The sequence below is a fragment of the Aotus nancymaae genome, unplaced genomic scaffold (genome assembly GCF_030222135.1).
Source record: "Aotus nancymaae isolate 86718 unplaced genomic scaffold, 86718_ANA_hifiasm-v0.15.2.pri h1tg000002l, whole genome shotgun sequence".
NCBI classification, from domain to species: Eukaryota; Metazoa; Chordata; class Mammalia; order Primates; family Aotidae; genus Aotus; species Aotus nancymaae.
Window position 1 is genome coordinate 61,401,286 of NW_026988413.1, and position 16,804 is coordinate 61,418,089.

The following is a 16,804-nucleotide window of genomic DNA, read 5'->3' on the forward strand; positions in this document are numbered from 1 at the left end:
TAAATGAAATTCAAGGTCTGAAGACACAACTGTTTTATGAGCTACTTAAACTCAATTATCTCTATGGAAAGGAACAAAAGAAAGGCATAAAAGTATTTATTCCTTTAGTTTTCTGTTTAATGTACAATATAAATGGGGGTAAGAAGATGATCAGACAGGATTTCTGCTCATTCTGAGGCCACTGTGTATTCTAATGTGGGTCTGCATATAATTCCAACACACCTGTCTGCTTAATTCAATCCCTGCAGTTTTATTTTGTTAAACCTTTGTTATGCATAAGAGGTGTCAAATATAGTAATACAACTTCATTGGCTAAAGCCTTTCATAGATAATCATAAGAGTCCTATTTAGATTTTCAAGAAGTACTACTTGAAGGTTTAATTGTGAACTTCACATGAAGAGTATCAATTAATGGCGCCACTTTAAAAAAAGTATCAAATCTATTGATTACCAAAAAATTATATTCTGATTTTTAAGAATGTATCTTCAATAATGACTCAAAATAATCAACTTGATACATCTAAGCAAAGAAGTGAATTGGTAAATTCGGGGGTTTCAGAATTAAAGCATATTCCTGCTCAGATTATTAATTTATTAAGATTCAAAACAGAATGGAAGCCGCTCCCCCACACACAAAATTCCAGAAAGCATAATGACTAACATCGTCTCTTCTATGTAACTCTAACTGGAAAATTTAAACACATCTACATAATATTTATAATATGATCTCTGCTCAATTATATAGCAGTAGGACTTGGAATAGTGAAACATCAAAAGAACAAACACAATGTTAGGAATTTATATTTCCTCCTTTTCATACTGTTCACATCAGCTGTTTAATAAATTTTCTTCAATCGTGTTCTTTTCCTGTCTTTGTAGAATATAACCTATTTGGCTTTTACTTTTAAACTCATGACAACTAAACTTTTCTGCAAACCCTAACATCTAAATGAACTATTTATTCCATCAAAGCAGTATCCTCATTCTCTTACCTGAGTCCTGATTCCCATTCAACTCTGGGCTCCTCTCAGGTTTACCTAAATGCTATCCATCTTTTACAAACCACATTGAATTTCCTCCTTTATGTATTATTCTATCACCAATTAATGCCTGCTGTTTCTCAATGATTACAGTACCATTATACCCTGAACCACAGCATTTAAATTCAAATATGTAGTGGCTTACAGTATTTTCCAATTGTTTCCTCTTGTCTTCTCATATAGACTTTTAAAAGGAGCAAACACTGCAGGGTGCAGTGGCTCAAGTCTCTAATCCCAGCACTTTGGGAGGCCCAGGCAGGTGGATGACCTGAGGTCAGGAGTTCGAAACCATCCTGGCCAACGTGGTGAAACCCTGTCTCTACTAAAAATACAAAAATTAGCCTGGTGTGCTGGCATGCACCTGTAATCCCAGCTACTAGGGAGGCTGAGGCTGCAGAATTGCTTGAACTTGGGAGGTAGAGGTTGCAGTGAGCTGAGATCACTGCAATCCAGCTTGGGAGAGCAAGACTCTCTCTCAAAGAAGAAAAGGAAAGGAAAAAGGAAAAAGGAAAGGAAGAGAGAGAGAGAAAGAAAGCAAGAGTAAGAAAGAGCAAACACTTATGCTTACTCTTACCTCTGTGTTGAATATCAGGTAATTTTTAGATATTATTTAATGGTAAACTATTCAAAAGGTTTTTCTCCCACTTCTCATCACATTGTTTAAAAATATTTATTGAAAACCTTCTATTATTTTGAATAACAACAAAATACATAATGTAACCAGACTAAGGTTTGATAACAGATTATGTTGGACTGCTTAAACAACATGAGCTCCCCCAAAGATCAGTTCAGTTACTCCCCAACAGCAGCTTGGATTCAGATGACTCACTCACTGTAATTGACATCTTTAGCTATTCATATTCATGCATAATTTATTTTGGTTAAAAACTAGACACTAGCATTCCTCAGGACTGTGATGACATACTCAGCAACTTAATAAAACAACTTTCTTTAAAATAATACATCAAGAAATTTAATGGATATCTCCTCTCTAAAATTTGCATGGATTACAATTTCTCCTATGTAATTCATTAGCCATAAACATACCTTGTAAATCATAAACTAAATATGCACTCTTTTCACCATAATAATGCTCACTGAATGCTACCAATAATATTTCTAAATCATTACAAATAGGATCAAGTGATAAAAGCATATTTCAATATGTTTTTCAGGATTGCCCAAAACAAAACAAAAACCTAATACTTTCACCAAAGTATAACTTATAAAATAATTACAGTACATGAACATGAAAGTGTATCCGTACTGTATCACAATTACACAAAGAGAGGAGGCTCTCAAATCAGTAAATTGAACTTACATACATTATGCATTAACACTTCTAAACTGCCTCTCATATGGTGAATTCAAACTTTTACACCTCAGTTGATTAACACACACCTAGGTCTACCATACAATATTGCAGCCTGTGATCCAATGGTTCCAAAGATAGTGTTTGTGTAATTATTTGAATAGTTTATTGCATTGTCCTCTTATTATTTCATTTAGAAATAACAAAAGATTACATTTGTGAAAAAAAATCAAAGGTCTGAATATGAACTCATTCTATATGCTGAAAGCAGCATATCTTTAAATTATACCAGAGGCTCATTAGAATTAAGCCAATTATCTGCATTTTGACTTGAGAAAAAAATAAATATATTTTTAAAAATATATGAAATGGCCAGGCGCAGTGGCTCACACTTGTAATCTCCACACTTTGGGAGGCTGAGGTGGGCAGATCACCAAGGGTCAAGAGTTCGAGATCAGCCTGACCAAAATAGTAAAACCCTATATCTACTAAAAATACAAAACTAGCCAGGTGTGGTAGCACATGCCTGTAATCCCAGCTACTTGGGAGGCTGAGGCAGGAGAATCGCTTAAATCTGGGAGGTAGAGGTTGCAGTGAGCAGAGATCATGAGCCTGGACAACAAGAGCAAAATTCCGTCTCAAAAAAAAAAAAAAAGATAAAAATATATAAACTCTTTAAATATATTAAGGCTTCTATAAAAAAAAGAATGTTCATAAGGAACTTTTAGCCTAATTTAGCTCTCTGTGAATAGACAACTTTCACTTATTAAAATTTTACAACTAGCATATGTTATGACCATTTAATAGTATATTTAGGAAAAATCTCTTTTTAAAATTATGATTAAGCTACATTACATTATTTTAAGAAAAGTTTTACAACATTTTTTGTTATAATTTATTTCCTTCTATTTCTTTAACCCATTTAAAGGATATGTTAACTATCCTGTCAATACATTTAAAACTTTAAATAAATTTAGAAGGTTTACATATTAATTTTTTTTCCCAAAAATACAGTTACGGAACCCCAATCACATGTTCACATAGTAAAGCCTGCTACTTGATTTCTTTAAATAGTGTTACATAAGTAGAAATCTGTTCCTAAGAGTTGTTTTAAGTATTCAACTGGTAATGCTTACTTTACTGAAAAAACAGAAGTATCATGTTTTTATAAATTTTTTGCAAGTGATAATTTTTTATTAGAGAGAAAAAAATAGGAAAGGTACTTTACTACCTTATATTGAAGTGAGAACTGATCTAATCTATATGTACTTTATCATATTCTCTTTTACAAACAAGATTCCATCTTAAATTGCTAAGCTTTTGGCTCTCTTTTTAGACTCTGAGTTCTATTTCTGACAGTGGCCAGTTAAAGGCATGACCTTCATCATCTCCAGTCTCAATTTTGAACAGAGTGGAGTTCACAGCTTTCTTACAGAACAAAGAAGTATCAATTAATATAAGACTCTGGTTTGGACAGCAGTATATAGAAAGGCAAAACAAGTGCTCTTAAACCTCGGTTTTTAAAAAATAAATATTCCAGAAATATCCCTGCCAAGAACATTAATTTCTTTTTAACTTTAAGGACATGTAAAATGTACACAAATACATACACTTGCCATAACCTAGAAAAATTCAGAAAATGGTATGGTGAATCAAGTAATCCAATTAAGGACAATGTGATCTCCTATAAAAAAAATGCTAAATTTTGGGTCAGCAAATCTCACTTCTTGTATGAGATCCATTGCCAAGTAATTCTGTGACCTTGCAAAAGTCATTTAAATTCTTAACTCCAGTTTTCTTATTTACCTATGGAGTCAAAAATGATGGTGCTATCCCTATAAGCCCATTAGAATGTTATAAAGATTCTTAGTAGTAGTTATAATAGTAATAACAATGAATGTTTACCTATAAGTTTAATTTCAGTGCCTTTCTACTTATATTGCCAAATGTGATCTTTAACTTACAAATAGTCTCACATTACAAATAACAAAACTAAACACTTAAAAAAAATAAAGACACCTGACCAAATCACACAACAAGTAAGTAGCTGAGCTAGGTAGGATTCATACCCAAGTTGCCCAAGTTTAAAATCTCATATTTTCCAGAGCGCTATCTCATAATTAATTTATCAAGAAGCATGGCAGATTTCAAAATACTTTATAACATGAACTCTGATTTTCTTAAACTCTTTACTCTTTAAAATGTGGATACCACCTCATTAAAAGAGCATCAAATGTCAAAATGCATAAAATGTGCCTGGTGCACAGTTTGAAATGCATGATGTTCAAACTATGATCTCTCTTTCCTGTGATGAGAGACCTTTATTATTGAAGTAAGATAAAGACAAGAAACATTGTGATGAAAATTTTGCTTCTTATCAAAGGTAACAAGAAGTACTTATCAGTGGATTCATAGTCATGTCAGTAAGAATGGACATATGTGAGAGGCCGAGCTAGGACCAGAACCCATATTGTTTGACACCTCACTGATGCACTTCATACTATTATTACTTTAAGGGCAACTAGCATAACCTTCTAATAGATTATTTACATCTTTATCTTCAATGTAATATCTTTGAAATATTTATATAAAAGCTCATATTTAAACTAAGATTAAGATACCAAGAGAACTATTAGAAACTGTTAGATATGTGTGCTTTCTCAAGGAATATAAACAATATAAACAATGAACCCATTACTGTGTTTAGCTTGCTGATCCAATAAATAATCTTTTTTTGGTGGGGGGACGCTGAGTTTTGCTCTTGTGGCCCAGGCTGGAGTGCAGTGGCATGTCCTCAGCTCACTGCAACCTCCACCTCCCTGGTTCAAGTGATTCTCCTGCCTCAGCCTTGAGAGTAGCTGGGATTACAGGCACCTGCCACCATACCCAGCTAATTTTTTTCATATATTTAGTAGAAACAGGGTTTCACCATATTGGCCAAGCTGGTCTCAAACTCCTGACCTCAATTGATCCACCCGCCTAAGTCTCCCAAAGTGCTGGGATTACAGGCGTAAGCCACTGCACCCAGCCCCAGTAAATGATGTTAATGGTGGGTATCTGCCTTCACAGCAGAACATCTGTTCCTACCAAGCTATATAGATCATTCTATCTGTTGTAATAATATATAACAACAGGCTTACTAGATATTATTAAAGCTGGCTCTCCAGAAAGATACCTGAAACATCTAGTGATTTAAAAGCTAAAATTAAAAAAAAAAAAAAAAAAAAAAAGACTTTGGTGCTAATGATTAAACTTATGTATGTATATAATATTAATATTGCATATAATGTATATGCCTGACTATATATTAACATATAAATCCAGGGAATATCCAAATCATAAGAAAACAGTGCAAATGGGATCACATCAAAGATGAGAGCTAAACAAATATAGTGTTTGTAAATACAATTAAATAAGATATATTTTTAAATGATTGAATTATATTCCTTTAATTTCATTAGAAAACTATTTTAAAGATAAATTCATTTTGTTATAATTAGGATATTCTCATTTTAAATAGTACGAACGATACCATAGGGATTATCAGAGAATTGCAAAAATACCAATATCCTTTGTTTTCCAAAATCCTTATCCTTAGAATCTAGGTACTTCATTTTTCTCTATTGGTTTCATATAAACATTAGGATCAGTTAAAGCACACATGGCGGTGACAAGCAAAGAATGAACAAAGAAACTGACCAAACTTGGCATCACAGGCTTAAAACATTTCAAATCTTCAGTGTTATTTACAATGAAAAATTCTTGACATTTTACCAAGAAGAATATCAAGGCTGAAGATGTAAAAATGAAGAATCAAGTCCTTTAACCCTTTATATCATATACTTGTTTAAACATTTGATGATTTAGAGTTTTTAAATTACTCCAGTGTTAATTTTAGTTATAACATGAATGTACAAGATTTAAAAAATCGTGCATAAATGCATGACATAAAAAGTTAAAGTCTCCCTCACTACCACTAAGCCTTACTTTCTGGAATCAATCGTTATTAACTTTTGCTTTTAGTTTTTTTTGTGTGTGTGTGTGGTTGCTATTAGAATATCAAATAGTAGGTGTTGATTTTATTTTTTATGTATAAATTAAAAATATAATGTATTTTTACCTCGTTATCAAAGGTGAATTTTTTCCTAAGACAACATTATACTATTAGCTGTTTTTAGGAATAGAAATAGCTCTTGATGCAGTGGACTTCATAAAATGCCCATTCCTCTTCATCCACATTACAACAAGCAGGAGTGAAGAAAACATCTTAGAGTTATACACACTCCTAGGTATATTCACACCCTTTCCTTCCTTACCACTCTCACCCTTGATCCACAGCCTCAGTTAGGACTACAGTCACTGATTAGAATTTTAGGCACCATTAAAAATTATTGATTGCCAAGTAACTCATCAATTTCAGACTGCCATCTCCCAATGTGAGTGAGGGAACCCTGCAACCCAACCCCATCCCTCTCTTGGTACATACAACAACCCTCCCCTACTTCAACTTTCTTCATAACACATTTTCATCTGTCTCATCATGTTTCATTTATTTGTAACTCTTACTAGAACGCATGTTCCATAAAGGAAGGATTTTGTCAACTTTGTTCACTCTTAAATTCCCAGAGACTAGAACACACCTGAAGTATGGTAGATACTAAATAATTAAATAATTTTTTCTTTTGTTTTTAAACTCCATGTAATCTGGGAAAACTTTAGGTCTTTATTTTTCAGACCATTAACTGAGCTCCTTTTATTATTATTATACTTTAAGTTCTGGGGTACCTGTGCAGAATGTGTAGGTTTGTTACATAGGTATACACGTGCCTAGGTATAATGTCATCTACATTAGGTATTTCTCCTAATGTTATCCCTCCCCAATCGCCCCACCACCTGCTATCCCTCTCCTAACCCCCAGGCTGTGGTGCAATGGCACAATCTCGGCTCACTGCAACGTTTGCCTCCCGGGTTCAAGTGATTCTCCTGCCTCAGCCTCCTGAGCAGCTGGGATTACAGATGCATGCCACCACACCCGGCTAATTTCTTATATCTTTGGTAGAGACGGGGTTTTACCATGTTAGCCAGGCTGGTCTCAAACTCGTGACCTCGTGATCCACCTGCCTTGGCCTTCCAAAATGCTGGGATTACAGATGTGAGCCATCGCGCTCAGCCCTGAGTTCCTGTTTTTACCCTCAACCAGCCCATTGAAATTTGTGTATGTTAATTACAGAGGAAATGTTAATTACAGAGGAAATATCTTCTTACATATCTCTCAGGAATAGTAAGAATTTTCATACATTTTTTTGAGGAATGACCTTTTTCCTATGAGGTTGTTTTTGTTGTTGTTGTTTCTATCAGTTAACATATATCATTCATGTAGTATCATTGCTAAAATGTCTACTTAGGCCCTTAATCCACTCATAAGTAATCAACAGGTTTTCATCTATTTGTAGACAACTCTGCTTCCCCATTTGTTCTCTACTTTGAATGAGAGAAAACAGGATGGCAGGGGGTCAGTGTCCAAGTAAGGACAGTTTTACTCTGATGGTAATAGTTTAGTGCATTTGACTCATAGATGAGTAATGTTCTATTTGTTTTCTTTTTTGCAATGCCCCATTGTAGGAGAGGAGCATCACCTCTGCTTCTATTTTTCTTTTTGAAGGTCCTCATTTTCTCATGGGGGCCCTTCCTCAGACAGGTCACCTTTTTATTTGTGGATTAATCTTTGGCTTTAGCCTGAAAGGGTTTCTCCTATAACTTGTCTTCCAAGTGAAGATTAAGAAAGAAGACAATTGTCCATTTGTTCCTACTGTAGTTCTGTAATTTATTCTTTGATTACTACCCACATCCCACTACTGCTTTTTATATTCATTGATTCCAAGTTAGGGCTTCTGTGAGATCTCCTGAGTAGCCACATGGACAGTGGTTTTCTCAGCTCTTTGTCCTTTCCATTTTCTTTCTACCTTCAAGGAATTCTTCAACACACCAACTTACGTTTTTGGAGCTCTTTCACATTTCCTGGAATGACTATACTTTAAATCTTTTAAAAAGTGAGACTTTAAGATAGAGGAGATGAGCATTTGTGTGCTCAGTCCTTCTTTTTAAAAGAAACTGTGTGGCAGTTTTTGCTTAGAATTTAAGGTAAAAAAAAAAAAAAAAGTATGCTAAAAACGGCAAGCAACTAAAAAAAGAACATCCTCTTTTCTAAAAGTTCTTTCAGTTACTTCACCATCAGGAATGTCTTACAGGCTTTCTCTCTCCACAGATTCCAGCCTCCCGACATTTGGCATAACTCCACTATTTTCTACCAGCTCTTCTGAACAACTTCTCCCCATTTATCTCACCAGAAGAAAAAGATGAAGGATTATCCACAAAAAGGTCATGGCCAGTTAAGCCGTTTTACCCAACTGAAGAATTTCAGTCATTTTTTGTTTTGACTTTTAGTAACTGGAGAAGGTTTATATGCAAGATTATTTATGCAAGTCTATTTATGCAAGTCAAGGACTTCTTTGTTTTAGTTCATTAAAGTGGCTCTGGTTTTGTTAGACAAAATATCTGGCTTCTGCCAAAAGACTGATTAATATATGTGTCATAATGACTAAAAAATTGATAAGAAAACTTCACTTAAATCCTTTTTAATCCCTAACATTTGGCTCACTTTCAACATTCTGAAAAGTGACAAGTCATTTTCATTTATTACAATTTAATAAGAGTTGGGAAAATTACCAAACTTTAGGGACAGGCCTTTAAACCTCTGTTCCTAAATCTATCTTGAGTGAGGCTACATACCAAAAGATATAAAGTAAATCAACAAAAACAACGATGAACACACTTCGGCCTCCAATTAGAAAGCAATGTTCAGGTTATGTGTCAAAATGCTAGCCCAAAGACAGGACGAATATTAGAGAGATTTATTCAATTAATGGGCTGCTAAGAAGAGATACAGCAATACACTCCTCTGGTCAAGGTCTGAGCATCAAAGGTCTAGGCTTGGAGCCAGTGGATTCTTAAGGATTGTTCAAAACAGCACACAACTTGACAGCCTCCAGAGAGGACTGCTAATTTAAAGGGGATCCTCCTCACATAGATGTTTGGGTTGCCTGAAGTGCTCATGTGTGTCAGGGGCAGGTCGGAAGGTGATGATTGGTGAATTTGTAACTAAGAAAGTAAATAAGTCTGCCTCCTTCAAGCTTGAGGCTAAGTGTAGCTAATTATCCAGTCCTTCCTTCCTTCCCAGACCTGGTAGTCGTTAGAGAGCCATGATGGTCACAAACAAATACAGTCATAATTCTAATAGATGGGTAACAAAAAATGTTAGAGAAATTCTTCCTAAGTTTTTCAAGGAATAGTAAATGTATCTATTTTACCCATACAATACACATGTAAAGCGTTACTTGCATATAAACATCAAGCTGGAAAATAATAAATTTCATGTAATTGTACCAAAGGATGCCCGGCTTCTGTCCCTATCTTACATAGAAAAACTGTTTACTCAATCTGAATATTTGAGGGCAACTTGACCCAGAATGTTACATCCTCTTTGAAAGATGCAGATATACTTTTTCATGGATACATACGAGAGTTATGGTGGCTACACCACAACTGTGACAGAAGTGGTGGTTTTCCCCAAAATTTCATCCACTTTATCTCCTGCAACAGAAGCTTACAGCCTCTCTCCAGAGCTCTAACTTCTCAACTCTGACCTCCATATAATTTAGGAGTTTGAGGAACTCGCCATTTGGTAGGTAGTATTAGAAAAGATGGCTTTCTAGAGTTCAGAATTAGAACTTTTTATCGCATTTTTTCTTATAGGAAAAAATCAATGAAAATTAAATGAAATGATATTACTAATACTATTGATCCAATGTCTTTAGGTGGCTAACTCAGAATCCAAGTATTTATGATATTGTCATCTATGTAAAAAAGAATGTACAATAAATTTTAAAGGACAAATTTGTTTCAAATATTATCTGTGTTGCAATGTATTACAACTTCAAAAGTAATTCACATATGTAAAAATACTTTCTCATACAAATTTTCAGTTAATCTTCCAGTGTGTCTGGCAGAGAGCATATTATTATGTCAAATGGTGCCATTGTAACAGAAAGTGTAAATGGCTTGTCTAAGTTTCTTCAGTCAATAAGGAAATGCCTTCCTTTACACAGCTAGTGAGCCTCACTACCTGCCCTTATATTCCCAACTCCTTCCATGCTTATTTATGTGTGTCCAAATTCTTATTATCTTTCATATTCTTAGCTCACATACTTCAGCTTTCATGAAGATAGCTCCAATATCCCCCACTGATGGTGATGGCTCCTTTTTTTTTTTTTTTAACCTATAATACTTCATCTCTCTTCCTACCATAAGTAAACTGATTTGGAATCAGAATGATTGGCTTCTCTTTGTGAATATACTATCTAGGTGATCCTCACAACTAAACTAACTATAGTAACTACTCGAATGCCAGTTTCCTCATTGATATAATAGAGAAGATATATGTATGTCCATAAAATTATTGGAAGTTTAATTTTAATATAACAAAGAAGTCTGTGAACTGTAAAGCCCTATACAAAGTTACTTTTTATAGAAATAAATATATAGATTTTCTTTTTTATGTGCAACTTTTACTTCCCCTATTTATGGTTGAGGGAAGACTCCACATTTAACAAATATTTGATTCTGCCATAGCATTCAATAATGCTTTGTAACTAGGCATTTGATACAAATAAGTACAATGAACCATCAAATGTATACCATATTGCATTCTGTGAAATAACTTAATGCTATTATTAATTGAGGTACCATTCAAAAAGTAGAAAGCTCATCACTACCTGCCAAATGAGTAAGGCTAAAATCCAACTTCAATACCTGTCTCCAACCTCACTGCCCATTTCTTTTCCATCACCCTAGCTAACCTACATTTATTCTTTACTCCCTAAAATAAACTCTGTATTTTTGTAGCTCCAAGTTTTGGCCCAAATCATTACACTCTTTCATGTCCTATATCTATTGAAATAGTGTCCATCCTTATATGCCCAGCTCAAATGGCTTTTCCCCATGAAGTTTCCCTTAATCTCATCCCCTGGAAATGAGCACTTTCTACTCTGAAGTCCATACTATTTATTAATCTCTCTCACATCTTTTATCATCTGGCCACATATTATGTTTTCTTGTGCATGTATTACCTTATCTAGTAATTTTTAATCTGTTAAGATCAACATTCATGTTTTAGTTATCTTTATATCCCACCAAACATATAACAGAATATCAACCACAAAGTAGGTATTCACATAATATCCATCTTTCTTATACTGGATATAGAAATAACACATACAGCTCAAATTTCCAGCTGCATATTTCTGCCTTGTAAATTGCCACCAAACCATGACAAATCCAAACACTATAAAATGACCATCTATCACTTGAAGTCATTATTACTTCACATTCCTACCAAGAGAGTATAATATGGGGAGAAACATATTTTTACCAAGACATAAAAAGGTACATATATAAACAAACTACTTATAATCTATATTCCTCCGTAAGTCAAGTGCAGCATATTCTTATTAAGTGTAGTTTTATAAATGATTTTTTATTTGAAAAGTTAAATTACTCAATACTGCTTTTGTTTTTTAAAAAAGTTACTTTAGAAAACAACCAAAAGTTGATGTATTTTAAATCTGCATCATTTTTCATCATATGTATCCATATCAACATAAATTACCAATGATCACCATTACTGTTATTATCATAACATAGATTTCATTTATAATCAATTACACAGGCTTCACCTCTCAGGGATATTTAAATCACATAACCCTTCATTGCCTGCTGTCAGTTACTTCCTGGGCTGTTTGCAGATATAATGCAAAAACAGCCCACTAACAGTTGTCCTCCAGACAGGCTAAATGATTTCTCTGGCTTCTCATTAAGCAGACGATATTAAATCTCTTAAAAAAAATGAATCTCTCATATTCTCTTAGAGCCTAAACCTCCTCTCTATTTATATGCTTATCACTATCTACTAAATGTGGAAAGCCAAAGTCTGACTCTAACCTCTCCAAGCTCACTGCCCATTTCTTTATACCATCTTCACTGTTTTATTTATTAATGCCAGAGAATTTCTGAGTTTTTAAAAATGTTTTGTGCTTTCTTATCCCTTCCCCCCCAAAAAAAATCCCTGAATCTCTACCTATTAAAATGCTACGTTATTCCAGGATTTCTCATGCTGAACTAATATTAGGAAAGTCAGTTGACTTGCTAAGAACTACTCTTCTATTCTCAATCTGTGTAAACAAACTTGTATTCAACTATTTCACAATTAACCCTTTTATAATTTGATGAGTAAGAAAGTACTACCCAGCTATACACCTTGGAAACATAAGGCTGCCCAGATTCAAGCCTAGGAGATATAAATTGTAATCTGAGAAGACACTCATACATTCTGAACCTGCTCTAACAACTTCTTCATTTTGTGAAATGACTTAATCCTATTATTAAGGACTCTCAATGTGCCCTCATTTGATACATCAGAATTACTGGCAGGAAAAGGGGATGTGCAGATTAAAAAATTATATTCAATTTTAAGTTAAAATTGTATTCAGAATATGAAAACATCGTCTACTTTTTTTCTGAAACAAATACAAATCCCAGTTATGAGTACCAAAATTTTAACAGGTAAGAGCACTAATGTAAAAGTTAAAGCAATATCATTGTACGCTAAATAATGTGTAGGTCTTACGCATAGAGTGAAATGAGTAGTTGCTCAGCATCTTTCAATCAATTTATATTTGTCTTACATGCCAAATTTTCAGAAATCAGGGCAATATTTGAGGCTTCTAATCAGAGAAATGTTAAAAAAAAAAAAATTACAACTGGCAGAGAACAAAAAAAAGGAAGGGGGGAGAATCCAGAGAAAGACAATATCATCAAGTCATACAAGTGATTAGTTAAGCACCATTTGTGTAAGATGATATGGCTGAAGAGCATGGACTCAGTGAATAAATGCACTTACCTCCGTTAAATGAGGATTGGGATTAAATCCACAGAGGCTACAGACAGTAGTTTGACACTCAGTGCATTTGTTAAAATTGGCCTTTTCTGGAACATGCAACAGAAGTTCAGTGGTATTGCAAAGAGGACAGATGGTTTTAGGGAGGCCTTGTGATGGAGGCTGTTTTGCAGATGGAGACATTGTTGGTGGCTGCAGAGGTTTTGCAGATCCTGTTTGGCTTACTGGTTTTGTAGATTGCTGAGCCGAGGGCTTTGCTGGGCTCGGTTGTTGAGCTGAGGGCTTTGCTGAGCCAGGCTGTTGAGATGGGAGTTTTGCTGAGCCAGGTGGTTGAGGTGGGGGCTTTGCTGAGCCAGACTGTTGAGGCAGGGGCTTTGCTGAGCCAGGCTGTTGAAGTGGGGGCTTTGCTGGGCCAGGAAGTTGTGAAGGAGGCTTTGTTGGGCCAGTCTGCTGGGCAGAAGGCTTTGCTGGTCCTGCCTGTTGAGCTGGAGTCTTTCCTGGCCCAGGCTGCTGAACTGGAGTCTTTGTAGGCCCAGGTGCCTTAGCTGGAGACTGTAGCCCAGGTTGTTGAGCAACAGGTTTTGGTGTCCCCACCTGCTGGGTTGGAGGTTTTGCTGTCCCTGGATGCTGAGCTGGAGTCTTTCCAACTCCAGGAGGCTGAGCTAGAGCCTTTGGCCCAGGTTGCTCCAATGAAGGCTTCTCTGATCCAGTCTGCTGAGCTGGAGGCTTAGCAGGACCAAGAGGCTGAGCTGGAGGCTTTGTTGTTCCTGGTGTCTGGACTGGGGGTTTCACTGTCCCTGGTTGTTGAGCCAGTAGCTTTGTTAGCCCTGGAGGCTGAGCTGGAGGCTTTGCAGGCCCAGGCTGTGATTTTTCAGGTCCAGGCTGCTGTGCTGGAGGTTTTCTGGGACTTGGTTGCTGAATAGGTGGTTTGGATGGGCTTTGCAGTGAGGGTTTAACTGATTCTCCCCTTACTATGTCTGCCTCTTTAGTCTGAGGCCTGGATGCATCTCGTTGAAGTGACAATTTTGCCTGGTCTGTCTGAGGAGTCTGGACAGGACCCTGAATTGGCTTTCCTGTACCTTGAGGTTGTGATTTAATTTTTTCTGGTTGCTGAGAAGACACTGATTCGGGAGGGCCATCCTGCTGAAGTGGATCCTTACCAGGTCCTTGCTGCTTAGGAACTGGCTTGGGTGACTGTTGTTGTGAAGGAGGTTTTGTGATTCCCTCAGGTTTTCCTTGCTCCTTCTGAACTACTTTTTGTTTCTTGGTGGTTTCTTCTTGGGATGCCTCAGAGTCTGATATCAAATCAAAAGGGTTGAATTTATTTACAACAGAGGAGACAGCACTTAAAGGGTTAACCTCTGAGAGGAAGCCAGGCATCATACTAGACTTGTGCTCTTCCTTAAAATCAGTTCTGGACTTTGATTCTTTCAAGCTAATGGTGGAAGGACTCCTCCCAGGCAATTTCTGCTCTGACCTGAAAGTATCTGTAGTTCTACTTTTACTGAGACCAGGCTGAGCTGGACGTCCAGGGTCTGGGGGTCTTCCTGATTGCTTTGGAGGATGACTACTATCCAACTCTTGTTTCCTAGAAGAGTAAAAATAAAGAAGTGAAAATAATGGTAATTGTTTCAAATCAAAGTAATATGAAAACATTGCTTTCTTATATCCTCAAAATTATGAATGTATAAATATAACTAGAACCCATTTTGCAGCATCTTTTAAGTGATCATAAAACTTTTAATGCTTTTGTTTCTTTCTTTAAATGGGTAGGGATTTTCAACAAGGAGGTGAAGATTAAAAAAAAATAATTGCTGTTATGACTGATAAAAATTAAAATATATTATTAGAAAACACAATAAAAGCAATTTACCTTTGCACTTAATATAATCTGGCCTTAAAACCTAACTAAATATAGGTTTAAATTAAAACCTCAATAAATCAATGCAATGTCGTATTATAAGACATACATGTTCACAAAGTGTATTTATTTTTCTTTTTATCAAAAGTTATGGTCAAAGAAAGTCTTCCAAATACTAGCAGCATTGAGAAATAAAAATATTCATTTTTAAGTGTAGGAGTCTGCTGAGACGTTTTAAAAACTTCATTTTGAGAATTTACATGAACTAAATAAGGAATACAATGTGAAATATGGGGAGTTTCTGATAATGGAGTTTACATGATGCTTTCCCAGGAATGCTAAAAAGTGTATAATTTATTTGATTTTACTTGGGCTTCTCGGGATCCAATTCACTGGCCAGGAGACACTGGAACACAGATGTAGGCACCTAAAATCCTGAGAGTCCTAGAGAGTGACTGGGGATCATCCCCATGCCTCCATCTAGAAAGGCACTATTCATCAAATATTATTCTTACGCAACTTTACAAAATAAGAATTTCTACATTCATTATTTAGACATTCCTGAGGAACAACCCCATCTTTATTATAGAAGATCACTGTTATCTTTTTTAAAAAGTAGGTAATTTTTAACATGAAATTTTTATGGGAAGTAATTAATAATAGATGCTTAAATCATCTTGAGATATATCTTGGTATCTAAATATCTCTTTACTCAATGTTTGCTACATCATCTCTTAATGCCATTGACTGATTATTAGTAATCTATCATTGACATTGAGATTAAATGCAGCAAGTGGCTAATTTTCAAGATTTATCTTAATTCACAAATATACAAGATGTATTTTTTAAAACAGCATTGGAAACATGATCTATTCTAAATGACTATGGTTAAATAATTAAAATAGGTGTTTCCTATTTTTTATATATCTACTGTTTTAGCCAAAAGTCATATTAAATATAGGAACTTTTAAAATAATTTATACTTTATTCATAAAGTTACAGCTAAAAGGATATTCTGAATTAGAATTATGGAGAAAATCAGATTATAAGTATTTTGCTTGATATATGTAGCTTTTAATATTTTGAAAAATGTATTTTCATTAAAGAAAACAAGAATAAACAAGTAACTTAGTAGCACCTAAAATATAATATGAGAAAAATAAAGTTTTATAGGTTCTAATTTGGTTTATCAAAATTTACTTGATAATTTGGCTAATGAGATGGACTACAGATATTTTATTTCATATTCAATACTTCTTATGAATTAACTTTTTCCAAATTTCCTACATAGAAATTTGAGTACAGGTCAAGAGGAACAGATAGCAGGAAGAAGCAGAGAAGCATTATTTCTAGGTAGCAAAGACTTAGAAGGAAAGAAAATAATCTATAAACGGCAATGTATCAAGTGATTTTCTGGTAAAAGACGGATAAGTAGATTCAGAAATTTTGCAATTTCATTTAAGGAAAAGTTTACTATATATATATATATATATATATATATAAAATATATATTCTACCATGTCTCTGAAGTATTACCCTAGTTAATTCCAATAGTTCCAAGCTAGCTCTTAAAATACACT

The 16,804-nt window shown here is 34.8% G+C and overlaps 1 protein-coding gene across 7 annotated transcripts in view; it reads right to left on the reverse strand.

Moving 5' to 3' along the window:
* Positions 1-16,804, reverse strand: part of PCLO (piccolo presynaptic cytomatrix protein) — a 421,390-nt gene that overhangs the window by 400,142 nt on the left and 4,444 nt on the right. For all 7 annotated transcript variants that reach the window (XM_064375087.1, XM_064375077.1, XM_064375065.1 and 4 more), the window contains exon 2: positions 13,367-14,951. In XM_064375087.1, the coding sequence (XP_064231157.1) occupies positions 13,367-14,951 (1,585 nt within the window). The remainder of the gene's footprint in view (positions 1-13,366; positions 14,952-16,804) is intronic.